At 44.2% G+C, this 13,788-nt stretch overlaps 2 protein-coding genes across 2 annotated transcripts; one reads left to right on the forward strand and one right to left on the reverse strand.

Moving 5' to 3' along the window:
- The first annotated feature begins 516 nt into the window (after positions 1-516).
- Positions 517-1,347, forward strand: LOC119646446 (heat shock factor-binding protein 1). Its single transcript, XM_038046897.1, has 2 exons — positions 517-722; positions 793-1,347. The coding sequence occupies exons 1-2, from the start codon at positions 624-626 to the stop codon at positions 946-948; spliced, it is 255 nt and encodes an 84-aa protein (XP_037902825.1). The 5' UTR covers positions 517-623; the 3' UTR covers positions 949-1,347.
- LOC119646445 (protein FAM92A-A) lies at positions 1,340-9,921 on the reverse strand. The gene is made up of 7 exons (XM_038046896.1): positions 9,654-9,921; positions 9,426-9,585; positions 8,741-8,881; positions 8,446-8,670; positions 1,851-2,018; positions 1,599-1,784; positions 1,340-1,543 (listed from the first exon to the last, which is right to left on the reverse strand). The coding sequence occupies exons 1-7, from the start codon at positions 9,791-9,793 to the stop codon at positions 1,403-1,405; spliced, it is 1,161 nt and encodes a 386-aa protein (XP_037902824.1). The 5' UTR covers positions 9,794-9,921; the 3' UTR covers positions 1,340-1,402.
- Positions 9,922-13,788: the final 3,867 nt, after the last annotated feature.

A 13,788-nucleotide genomic window follows, 5' to 3' on the forward strand; every position in this document is an offset into this window, starting at 1 on the left:
ACTTCCAATATCGCCAGTACTTCCGCCTGAAATACACTGGCGAAACCATACGACTTGGATACACCGTGTGTATTCGAGAAAACCCCCGCGCCGACTCCATAGGCCATCTTTGATCCGGATAATTCTAAGTATGTTAAATAAAGCCTCAAATTTCGATCACAAATACGACATTTCTTTTTCCCCAACCCAATATATTTCAAATGATTTTTTTCTTTGATTGCAACCAATGCAATACGATCCGATGCTTAAAAAATACCGCGCGAATAGTGTTCAATCATCGACAATCAAACTATGAAAAAAATGCAAAAGAACATGAAGCGATAAATTAAAATTCATTAGGAAATTACCCAATTGCCAACATTTCGTACCACCTGCGTTGCCCTCACCATTGCCATATAAATATCGATAAAACTTCTTTTCTCATTGTTGAAATATCGTAAACAATTCCGTCTCTATGACAACCCACCACTTTAAAACACCAGAATCCACCTTCATTTGCGGAAAACACAAATTGTCAACTGTCATCTGGTCATTCTGTTGTGTCTACAGTGCCTGGTTGGTGTGGTTTACCTTCGCAGTTTTTCAGTCTTTGTTTCGTAGCGAAAATTCCACTCAGCGTCATAATGACGGACTTGAAGGCGGACATCGACAGCGACTTAGATCAAAACTACTCACTAAACAGCAACGCAGATCCAAAGAACATGCAGGAACTGACGGTATATGTAAGCTCAGAGTCTCGACCAAACCACCGTCCGGGGACAGACTCATTCATTCGCTTTTCCCCCGTTCCAGGTGCAGAACCTCCTTCAGAACGTTCAGGACAAATTCCAATCCATGTCCGATCAAATTATCGCCCGAATCGACGACATGGGCAACCGAATAGACGACCTCGAGAAGAGCATTGCGGATCTGATGACTCAGGCGGGCGTCGAGGGACCGGAGAAGTGAGACCCAGCTCAGCTGCCCCTCGACGGTGACAGGCTGTGAGGGGCGGAACAATCAACAGCAATATCAGCCATACGACGCCCAGCACCCTCATCTAGCATAACTTAGTCGGTACGGAGTGTGGAGCATAGGAAACCTTAGTCATAGTGGAAACATGTCGTCGTCTCAATTACACACAATATTTGTAACATTTACGTCGTTTTTATTTCTAAGCATATTCATTAGATGTTGAACTCGCTCGTTATCACCTGCAGCCACTGGAGCGGGACCCGCGAGTTCGATAACTCCACACGGTTTGTTTTATTGTCAACGTTTGTATCTCAAAAGCACTGAATTGTTCACCTAACATGTAACCAGCAAGCAGAAAGTAATAAGGAAAAAAAAACAACTTGTGTACGTGAATTTCGGGTGTTTTATTTACTTGAAAAGAAACCATACAACAAAGTCCTAGCAGCGCTCATCGTCGCTTCGGGATTCCATTCACTGAATTGATCTGGACGGCATGGGAGGTGTGCGGTGGCGGCTTCAGTGCATCCATGTCCCTTCGTTCCTGTGCAGAATACTCTACGCCCTCGCAAAATGTCTTGAACGTGGGAACCTGGGAGTGATGAGTATCAAGAAACATTTCAGCGAAACTATTGACGATCTTTTACTCGTTGAAATGCAAGAAGTTTGCCTGGTTTCGAACGTGGCCCGGGACACCCATCGTCCAGAGTAGAGTCCTCCTCTTCGGAAGTTTCAGAGGCGGAATCTTGATCGGGCGGCGGCAGCCTTTCCTCCTCGTCGTCGTCATCATCATCATCATCGTCGTCGGCTTCCGAGTTTTCTGATTCAACGCTCTGAAATATGAAAACAAAATATTTAATTTGATCACATCGCACGAAGTAAAGGTCGTGTCGAACCACCTCTTTGCCAGCAGCTGCCCGGGCTAGATTTCGATGACTTCTTGAGAGGCCCAACTTCTTCGAATGTAAAGGTCTTGGTATTCCCAAGCTCTCCAACGATTGCGAACGCGCTCTTCGGCTCGTTTTAGAAAATGTGTTCAATTTGGATTTCAGCGCACGCTTGAACTCCTTAAAATAAAAGAGAATCGAATCAATTGTGGCCACGAAAAGGTACCGGAAGTAGTTGAGAGCAGCAGCAAGCAAACTTTGCTGATTTTGCATTAGACTCCAAAATATTTACGAGTAAAACAATAAAAGAAAAATTGATTTGTCAGAATGCTCGACTGCCTGACGGAATGCACGGACTTTGTTAAAACTTTCAATTCTTGCTAAAAGAAACTGAGTGATTTTATCATGAATGATTCCTACGAAAGTGGAAGACCTTGAGCTAGTTGCAGAAGTTGGAAGAGTTTCCATATTTCAACCTTGATCAACTAACCGGTCTGTAATTAGTGCACATTCTGAGATTGTAGGTCCTGCGCCTTCGCTAGTATTTTTTTTCTGATTCTGAATTTAATACCATTCCAAAATCAGAAATTTCCATTTCGAATTCAGAAGTTTTTCGCCCTTCCTCAATAATATTGGAAAGGATATGTTCTCCATCCACATTGGAAACAACGTTCCTCACAAATAATAATAATAATAATCGTTGGCACAACAATCCATATTGGATCAGGGCCTTGAAGTGTGTTAGAGCACTTCATTCAAGACCGTAACGGTACACTACAGTAGACTGTAGGAGACAATGTGGTCAGCATTGCGCTCGTCCGAGATTATTACCCTGATTTGACTCAGGTACTCATTCACAGCTGAGTCGACTGGTATCCGACGTCAAATCACGATACAAATCCCTCTGCCACCAGCGAGATTTGAACCGCGACCTTCCGTACGACAGCCTTGTGCTCTAACCACTCAGCTATCCGGACATTTCCTCACAAATATCTTGATTTAAAAAAAAACCCTTTCTCTGCTTAACTTAATTACGGGAAGTATGGAGGGAGGTACTTGACATTAAACCCGAGTTCATGCATTTTCTCCTTAACTGTTGACGCTATGTGAATAGCTGCATTTTACATTATCAGCACAGCACCGTTGGTGTTTTCCATTTTCTCTTGTAGCTTCGTCAAAAATTCTTTGAAACGGACCGCATTACAATTTCCTGCAATAATGAGCTTAAGGGTTAGAGGACAGCATAGGTCCCACGGCGAAACGTGGATTGGTACCCACGATGGAATATAAAACCTGAAGACGGAGAAGGACGAAGGCGAGTCTCCCGAGCCTAAAACCGGGACAAATTATACCATCTGGTCCTCCAGGTTGGGGGTTGAGTAAACAACCTTACACGGAAAACCCGAACCCGAAGCCACATAAGAAGCCTCGGACATTATGGATTTTGTTGCGACGAACCCGGCAGCGACAAAAGTATAACGATCAGCGCATTTTCTCTAAACCATGTGCTAGGAGTAGATTTCTTAGTCAGCAAAAAAATGAAACCTGCTGTTATCGACTTTAAAAATATAAGCGAACGACTATGCACTCTGCGCTTCCAATGTAAATTTAGAAATATAAACCTCATGAACGTCCACGCCCCTACAGAGGAGACCGCAAAGTTGGAGAGCGAACCCTCGAAGCCTGTCCCAGGTATGATATCAAAATCATACTTGAAGATCAACAGTCAAATAGGAACTTAGCCCGAATTCAGGCGATACATCGGCTCCCATAGCTTACATAGGGATACCAATGATAACGGACTGCGGATTATCCAGAGAAAGGGGTCCACAAACATACGTGGACCTCTCCAGACGGGACTATTTTCAACCAAATTGACCACGTGTTGATCGAACGCCACCACCTCTTAGCATTGATGAATGTTAGAATATATAGGAGGGCCAATATAGACTCGGACCACTACCTCGTTGGCTCGAATTACAACACCGCCTACAATCTCTTCTGACAATCAGGTGAGAGTGAATACTGAAGCCATTCACAACACAGCCCTCCGTAACACCGCAATAACCGCAGTCAACAGAGACCTATCACAAACTCCGTCGAGCGGAGAAGCGATTTCACAGACGGAAAAGGAAGCCTGGGAGAACCAACGGGTATGTGAACTCGAAAAGTACAGGCAGCAACCGCACCAGGCACGGAAGTTTCACCAATAAGTCAGCAGGATGAAGCCTTACACACCGCGATGTTCATCCTGCCGAAACAAAGAGGGAAATCTGATTTCCGGCAGAATGGGTATATTGGAACGATGGGTTGAGTATTTTGATGAACTGCTCAACAACCAAAACACCAGCGAGTTGGAGGTCCAGCCAACTGAAGACCACAGACAAATGCTGCCACCACCATGCATGGAAGAAACAGTCCGTGCAATTCATCGGCTTAAAAACCATAAGTCGCCAGGAGCCGATGGAATTACAGCCGAATTGATTAAATATGGAGACGACCAACTGCACTAAGTGGTTCATCAACTGATGTTCAAAGTATGGGACAGCAAATCAATGCTTGATGACTGGCGCCGAGGCATTATATGTAGCGTACATAAAAAGGGGGACATCATGCAGTGCAGCAATTATAGAAGTATGGCGTTGCTAAGTACCATCTATAAGATATTCTCCGCTATCTCATTAGGTCGGATAACCCCTTACGCCCAGACGACATTGACATTATGGGAAGAACAACCCGAGATGTACAGTCTACCTTTAACCAGATCGAGCAGGCGGCGCAAGATCTCGTGCTGCACATTGTGGTGACATATCGGAGACGCGAGCCCTTAACACCATATAGAATTCGCCTCTGCCGACACGACTGACGGCCTAGCAAGAGGCCGGCGTGCTCACTTGCGTCCTTCTTATCCAGCCAGCCGGCGCGAGTAGTCGCTTTCCCAAAAATAAGAAAATCCTGCACAATGGTTTAGCGCTTTTCTCGGCTTCGCTGTGTGATTGTGGACATCAGTACAGTTTTCTACCAAAGTGCAAGCAACGTGGGTGGATTTTCGTAACGTCTTTCAAGACTTCAACTCAGTTTATTAATTGCCATTAGAACAAATTTAAGCTAAAGTGGTGACCCCGTCGTGATTTTGCCTTTGTGCGATTTAATTGAGTTGGAAAATCTGGGAATACGGACACATGGTACAAAATCCCATCAAAATGCTACGAGCCGACGGCGTAAACTACGTCGATAGCGCAAACCTTCGGCGCTCTGCGACGGGTACAAGCAGGTACTTCGCATAAACTTTTTTCGTTTCAATTTTCGATGAAGGCGCATAAATCTCCGTCCATCTAAGAGTCCGGTCCGGAAATGGTAACGACACTGACGGACGCAGTCTTGAGGCTTACGGCGACGGTAGTTACTTTGCGTTCGGTAGGTAGATCTCGATCGCAGTCAAGGTCGAGGTCCGTTTCGTGAAAATTGTGTTCGGGTAGTGGCAGGCCGGCGCCCTCATCGGCCTCGACGACTTCCGGGTAAACCATAAAATTCGGAGAACAAGCGACTAAATGTACCGCCGGATGCACTTTTAATGCAACAAAAACTAGGTTCGCTGTCCCATCTGCACTTATGGTTACAGGCAAGTGGGCGTAAGTCTCGGACTACGCCGAACGTTTTCGTGGCGATTCGTTTTGGCGGACATTAGCACCATCATTTTAAACGCAGACTTCCTGTGTCACTATGAACTGTTGGTGGACCTTCAGAACAAGGCATTAATAGACCCCGCAACCTCTTTAAAGTTTCAGAAGAAATCGCAACATCACTACTGAAAGTAGTTAATGAAGGCAAGACGAAGTAAATGATGGCAACGACAGCGCCAAAAAACCAACAACATCAACTCGTACTGGTCAAACGAAAACAATAAAGATAGGAGACTACAACTTTGAGGCCGTTGTAAATTTCTTCTATCTAGGGTCGAAAATTACAACCGATAACAGCTATGATGATGAACTTCGCGCACGGTTATTGGCAGCCAACAGAGCCTATTTCAGCTTACAACGACTGTTCCGCTCGAAGCGTCTCACCCTAGGGTCAAAGCTCTTACTGTACAAGACTATGATCTTGCCAGTCCTCATGTATTCCTCGGAAACTTGGGTTCTTAACAAGAAAAATTGCGAACTCTTGGTCGCGTTCGAGAGAAGAATCTTCCGAAGAAATTTTGGCTCCCTACATAGGGATGGGCGAATAATCCCTCAAGTGTTGTTTAGGTATGTAGACGACGTATTTGCGATTGTTAGAAGAGACGATATCGACATGGTTATCTCCTCTATAAACAAGATTCATCATAAAACCGAGTTTACTTTAGAGGTAGAAAAGGATGGGGCTCTACCTTTCCTAGATCTGAGAGAAAACAATACCAACAACTTCACACCATACATTTACCCAAAAAATGGTAGCCTATAATTGCATGATTCACCGACTGATCACATACCCTCTTTCGGAATACGGATTCAATAAGGAACGACCGCATATTATTGGCACCGCTATTAAGAATGGGTATACTCCTCAGACTATTGAGAAGCTGATAGTAAGGAAAACCAAGCAACACAAAGGCATGCCTATATAACACTATTCTCGCAGCATAAAGAGGCAATCACTTGACGGATAAGTATCCCGTATTTCTACCTATTTAACAACATCAGGAATTGGAGAAAAAAGTTTCAACTGGAAGTCGTAGGTTCAAGTCGATCGTTCACCTTACGGAATTTACTAGGAAACGTCAAGGATCCTTTGGAAGCGGAGGAAAAAAGCGAGATCTACCGAATGACGTGTAGGGACTGTAATAAGATATACATAGGACAGACTGAACGCATGATAACGACTAGATTTAATGAACACATCAAGGAAGTGGTAAGTAGTGTTGGGAAACAAAAGTCGTGCACAAGATCATCAGTGGCAGCGCACATAGTCGAAGAAGACCATAGCATTCAACAGGAAAAGCTTGAGGTCTTGCGTCATACAAACCGACGCGACGCTGTTATTAAACACAAATTCAGGTAACTGCCCCTCAAAATTAATAAGACTCGCCGCGGTAATTAACAGGTAATTAGATTGATAGTTTCAAAAAATTTTAAAAATAATTTAATTAATTAGTCAATAAATATAAAATAACCGTATAATGGCATTTGTTTTTAGTAGCTTTTTACTGATGAAGGGGGTAAGTTGCTCCGGAAATATATATTTACATTGAAAACTAAAAATTGTGGTTTGGCGGGTCACCTTATCCGTATGGATGAGAATGATCCTAACCGAAAAGTATATAAGGGCAATATCTATGGTAGAAAAAGAAGACAAGGCAGATCCTGCCTGAGATGAGGCGATGGCGTAGGTCAGGACGGCAGACAGCCTTTAGAGATATCAAACCTCGGCACAAAACCGTGGTGTCTGGAGTTCCTTTCTAAGACAGGCCTCGATCGGATACCAGTTGTTGCACCGTTGATGATGACGAATGATTTTAAAATGGGCTATTTTTTGGTTATTCATGGCTATTATGAGGGTTATATTTCTTCTTCGAAGTGTTGTTATGGTTAGAACAGCAGGATTAACGCGTCGAGAGCGAGCTTGCTTTCTACGAACATAAAGATTGAAACCCAATTCATCGATAAATAAACTTCTTCTCCCGTTCTGTTCGGGACCAGCCGGTAAAACTTGTAGCATAATTCTTCTTTTTGCAAAAATGTTCAATTGAATTCATTCGATCAACTTCGATGATTTTTAATGGTTATTCCCAACTTCCTCAGGCCATTCTGAACTGCTGAATTACCTTTCTTTTTCCATACTGGAACTGTGGTACTTTCTTGTCAGTCGGATGGTGTTCTCCCTTCCTAAATAACCCGATTAAAGAATTCACTGAACCACGTTGTTGGATCCCACTTTTCGCTTTCCAGAGTTCAGATCCAATGTCGTCAAATCCTGTGGCTTTCCCCGATTTCATTCGTTTTATTGCTTCCTCGACTTCAGTTGCGCTGACAGTTACTATCTCTATGGTTTTACGTGGGTAATTGTCTCGGGGACTTAATCCTATGGTCTTCTTAAGACACGGATTGACCACAATCATAGCCCCGCTGCGACAAGCTACAGCGGTACCAATCTATACCGAGCGCATCGCTCAGCATTCATATTGGTGGATGAAGACCTACCTAAATCTCTATCGAACTAAGGAGTACGGCTCCTGTATCGAAACGAAACACCATGTCGCGGCCCGAAGGTCTCTGTTCGCTTGAACATAACCAACAACCCTCATGAAGCGCTCACCAGGGGGCCAACCGCAACAACCGAGCTGAACGCACAAATAACAGAAAATCTATTGCAGCATGTGAATTGAGGGGCTGTCCCGGGTCCCATGGTACCAGTAAAGGTAAAGTTTCGTGACCAATTGCCACTTCAGATGAGTCCCCGTGTAGAGTCGGGTCTGATCGCCCTAATTAGGCTTTGTCATCTATCCGTTGCGGCTTCACGGTCGGTAGGCAAAGTACCGTTCTTGTCATTAATGCAACAGAAGTGTTCAATATTCAATAAGAATACCACTGCCGAACCAACCAGACTATTTTAATATTAAACATACCTGAAAGTCCTTTTTTTCATCAATATCATCAACATCCTGATATGTGGCCGTAAGAATTTCCAACGCTTTTGTATGCTGTTTCATTTCAATGGCAATAAAATCCAAAAGTATCGTTTTAATATCTTTCAATTTACGCTTTTCGAAATTTTCCATAACATTTTCCACATCCTTATTTGTTCGATTCACTTCCACTTTAACTTTGAGCAGTTCCGAGTCAGCAGCTGACTGTAAATTTGAAGCAAATCTGTAAATTGGTCCACATAGGCTTCCCAGACCTGGAGATCTCAGTACTTACGGTGTTGGCTGTGAATTTACTTCGAATTTCCATGAGCTGTTTCTCTCGTGCTAACTCTTTATCACGTATAAGAATCGCTGATTTCAATGATTCCCGAGTGCTGCGACAATAGTTCTCATAGGGAGTCAGTTGATTTATTACCTAGAGGGGAAAATGTATTTGTATAGAAATGTTTGTTAACGAAATGGAATGCAATTTTATGTCTGGACCACTCATGCTATAATTTAAGCAATTTCTATCCTGCCAAGTATCCCTGGGTGACCATCCATGATTCAAATGAAACATTATTATACCCCATTTCGAGGAAAACCCCCAACACTGTTGCCCGATCTAGGACTGCCGTTCAAAAGAACTCAAGAAACCCTGGTTTTGTGCTGAGGTTTACCAATTTGATATCCCTAATAGCTATCTGGCGTACTAGTCTATGCTATCATTCCGTCTAAGCCAGGATCTTCGGCGTCTACTTTTTCTACCATAGATATTGCCTTTATAGACTTTCCGGAGTGGATCATCCTCACCCACATGGATTATATGACCCGCCTGACCGCAGCTTATTGAGCAACCAGACACCCGTGATATCGCTCATAAATTTCATCATAATATAGGCTACGGAATCGTCGATTCCAACCAGATCAGGGATACAAGGATCAAAATTAGTTCCGTAATTAACATCCCAAAATCTTACCTTGCTCTCAAGTCGTTGGACCTCCATATCCATATAATCAGCTAGAAAGGTTATAGCCTTTGTAAGACTGTCCAGCGCCACTGCGGTTCCTTTATTGAAAGGTTCCTCCTCAGAGTACATTTGAAATGCTTTAGCCAATTCATCGTGCTTATCCCTGTACCTGAAAAAGTGCACTTTTACATTAATCAACCTCAAAAATAAAACGCAATAACCTTCATATCCACTCACCTTCCCAGCTTTCTTGTATATGCACCAAATGCCGAACATAATTCCCCAAAATGTTTCTCCACAAAGTTTATACGATCATTCATGATACGAATGCGATTGTCCTTTTCGGGGGTGAACATTGATCGCCCCTTGCTGATCATTGTGGCACCTAAATCACTTGAGCGAGAAGCGAAAACTACTAATTGTTAAGGAAAATTAAGGATATCCTCCATATGTTACTTCAATCAGGACGAAAACCGACAAACTGCAATATTTTGACGTAAAACCTCTCGCTGGGATTTGATTTGTTGTGGTCAGTTCTGGTCACCATGGCAGCCATTAAGAAAGTGTAAATCTGGGAACCATTGGATTTGGATTATTTGATCAATTATGCGCATATTTAATGGTTCTGCCTAGAACTGAGTGTGCCATTTATTATTGTGTTGCCAGAATTTAATTAGTTGATTTAGGTAGGAGCTTATGCCTTTTATATTTAATCAATTAAAGCGAAAGGTCAAGAGGAAGATATATGGGCTTGTTCTGAGCGATGCCAATCAGAGTAAGCCTATTGTTCACTACTTAAAATTGGAATGCATTTGAGCGGAACACTTTGACCTAAAAAAAAATATAAAACCACCAAAACCTTATCTATCTATGCGTGTATTAATTGGCTAATTTACATACATCCTCTGGTACCCCCTCGAGTACTATCTACTTTACTGTAGTTAAGGAGAGAGCCTGAAGTAAAGCGATAATCAAACCCCGACCCCTCAGGAGTCATCAGCTGTCTTTAAGCGGGTCACTTACGATACAAAGAGCGGCGTCCCCGAGGTTCCCAGGCAAGTTAGTTCTGACCCCCTAGCTGACACTATACCTGCGCCCTAGGTAGTAGCCTCGAGAAAGTTTCTCAATGAGGAGCAAACTGCTAATGACTGATACAAGCCAGGACACACTACCAGTCCCCGGGGCAGTTGATAATTCTTTACTGAAGTCAATGGAATGATGTGAGCTTAGCTTAGCCAAGGTGGTGGCATGTATGAGGTGCTAGCCCCATCGGGACGCTTGTCGGGTAGTGTGCATTGAACCGGTATAGACCGCGTTATTCCAAGCGAACTTTGATCCGTTCCTAAGTTTCAGGATCAGCTAAGCATAGATCGGACCTCAGGGACCTCAGGGTGTAAGGACTTTGTCCCCGAGGATACAATCGTTCCTGACTATTGCGACCTACTCACAACGCACTGGTAAAACAAATGGAGACAAACAAGGATGAGAAGGAGAAATGTGCCACTTACAGCAAAGCATAGGGAAGGAGGGATGATGCATACAACCAAATATAGTAAACTCGCAAAATGATGCGACATTCGGGGCGGTCATGGCAATTGCAGTACGATTGAGTGCTGCTATCCCAGAAATAGGCACAGAGGAGACCGCTAAAGCTGGGCAGATGGCTTCAAATATAAGGTTAGTTGGAGACACAATCGACTGTCCTGCGAAAACCGAAGAGGAACCGTTTATCAGAAAATGAGTAGCAGTTGCAAAGCGCATATGGTCTACAATGTTCCTTCAGAAAAACGTCAACAAAGACGTGAAAAATGGGCTTTTAGAGCTGGAGGAACCCCTTGACCACATTTTCTTCTACAGGCGAACATAGAGAGGAACAGAGGATGCGCAAAAAGCAGAAGCGACCGTGCCCCTACTGAATGCACCATAAGCGCAAAACGGATCGCGGATAGTCCGTTGCATTGGGAACTCGAAAAAAAGCAAAGGGAAAAAGGCAAATCTGAAGGAGATTTTAGGGGTAAGAAAGAAGAAGGCGTAGAAACACAGCGAAAACCCTCTGCCTAAATTTAAAGCATACACGAATGGCGGCGCACGAAAAGAAGAGGCAGGGAGACGAAGGAAAGTTTTGTCCATTAAGCCGACGCAAGGTAAGGCCTTTGCGGAAGTCCTCAGCGAGATCCTTTATAGGATCCAGCCCGAAGACAGTGGAATAGAAGGATCTTCCAGTCGGAAAACGAAGGGTGGTAGAATCCTCGTTGAATTAGGTCCGAACACAGTAAAAAAAGTACGTTCTGTAAGCGGTCAAAAGACCATTGGGAGCGAAAATTTCGGTTTCTAGGCTAGAAACCACGTGCTCTGCGGGAATCCGAGATCTTGTCTGCCTAATAGAAAAGATCGAAGTAGAAGAGGCCATTAATCACCAATGTTTGAAGGTAACTAATCCCTGCATTTATATAACCTCTGCCAATTCTCGAGGCCAAAAACCAGCTATGATGGAAGTTGCCGAGCAATAGGCGAGGAAACTTCTTAACAGCGGGAAGATCAGAATTGGTTGGTTGGTTCAGTCGTCCCCACCAAGTGCTTCATGATGATTTGATTATTGGCACATGTCTCCACTTTGCCGGGGACCTGACAGGAGGGCGGAATGCCGAAGATGCGGCCAGGTAGGTCATAAGGCAAATACCTGAAACGAAATGAGATTGTTGTTCTATGCAAGAATCATTATGCGCTTGATAGGACGCGATTAACATGATCTGCATCCCATAAATCAATATGCACCGGATTGCAACCGCTCATAAGTCACTAACGCATTTCGCTGCGGAGATGAAAACTGATTTAATGTTCATCAAGGAACAGTGCCGGAACAGGGACCGAGGTTCACAGCACCTCGACTTATTGCGTGCCGCTGCCATCTAGATTAGGGACGGCAACCGGGTTCTTGCCCAAGGCGAAAGGATGGGTTCGTCTGCATTTGGTTCTTAGAGTTAAGGTTTGTCAGGGTTTCTGCAACAATGAGACGATGCCGAATTATCAACGCAAGCTTGATGCTCTGGAGAACACCCTCTTGGGCACGGAGAGGCGGATCCTGGTCGGAGGAGACTTCAGTGCCATGGTCCTTCAATGAGGCGGACCACGCAAACTCCAGAAGGAAACGGACTCTTGAATTTGCAACGAGAACAGGGCTCGTTTCAAACACTGGAACTGTAGCAACATTCTGGCACTCAGGCTACAAAGGAAGCATTCCCGACATAGCTTTTGCGATGGAGTCACTGGTATCATTGCTGGATGAATCGCGAGCTCTGGAAGAATTCTCGGCAAGCGGCAATCAATACATCGCGTTAGAAGTGGTTGTCGATAACTCCCTTGTGCGTGGACAGTGGCATCGAAGGATGGGAAACATTCTATGTTTTGGGGGACTTCGGAAGAATTGTCTTAAATTCCGCCGCCTTACACAAGGCTTAAACGACCGGGAGGAGGCATGCGCCCGAATGACAGAATATAGATGAGTCAAAAGGAGAGTCCACAATGCGATAAATAAAAGCAAAGCTCGATGCTGGCAGGATCTAGGCGACGAGGTGAATGGGTAATCATGGTGACTCGGTTATAAACTGTTAACCCGAAAAATCGAGGCTCACTTAAGGCCGAGCAGATGGACCGTCTTGTACAGGCAATATTTCCTGCCCATCACGTAAGGGTTTTCGACACCAGCGCGGAGAATTGGAATAGGCAGTACTCTCTACAAACAAAAAGGCGCCAGGACCCGATGCTACCCTGGCAAAAGTATACAAATTGGTGGTTCTAACAACGGCCAGACTTACTGCTCGGTGTATTCAACGATTGCCTGAAGGAGGACATTTCTCCTTCCTGCTGGAAGGTGGCGAGGTTTGCGATGAATAGCAAAGAGAATGGCGAATTTGAGCTGCCATTTGCATACCAGACACTTTGTATGCTTGATACAGCCGGAAAAGTGCTCTAAAAGTTCGTTAGAAGTAGACTTGGTGAAGCGATACGTGCTGTCAGAGAGTTATCCCCAAGACACTTCGGTTTCAGAACAGCGAAATCCACAGTAGATGCTGTCATGTAAGTCTTGGTTGCGGTTCATCGAGTCGTGACACACAGCCGCTGACCTCGACAAATAGTGCACCTCATAACGGTTGATGTCAGAAATGCCTTCAATTCCGTAAGATGTACTGATATGTTAGCTACATTAGAAAACTGCTAAACTATTTCTTGCGAATATTGAGAGATTATCTGAGAGAACGCTCCGTGCTCTATTAGACGTTAGAAGGCCAGAGAAGGATGGGAGTATCGCAGGTATCCATCGTGAACGACGCCGTTCACACCTTTTTTCTTGTGGAAGAAGCGATGGGATTTG

Source organism: Hermetia illucens, chromosome 1 (assembly GCF_905115235.1).
Source record: "Hermetia illucens chromosome 1, iHerIll2.2.curated.20191125, whole genome shotgun sequence".
NCBI classification, from domain to species: domain Eukaryota; kingdom Metazoa; phylum Arthropoda; class Insecta; order Diptera; family Stratiomyidae; genus Hermetia; species Hermetia illucens.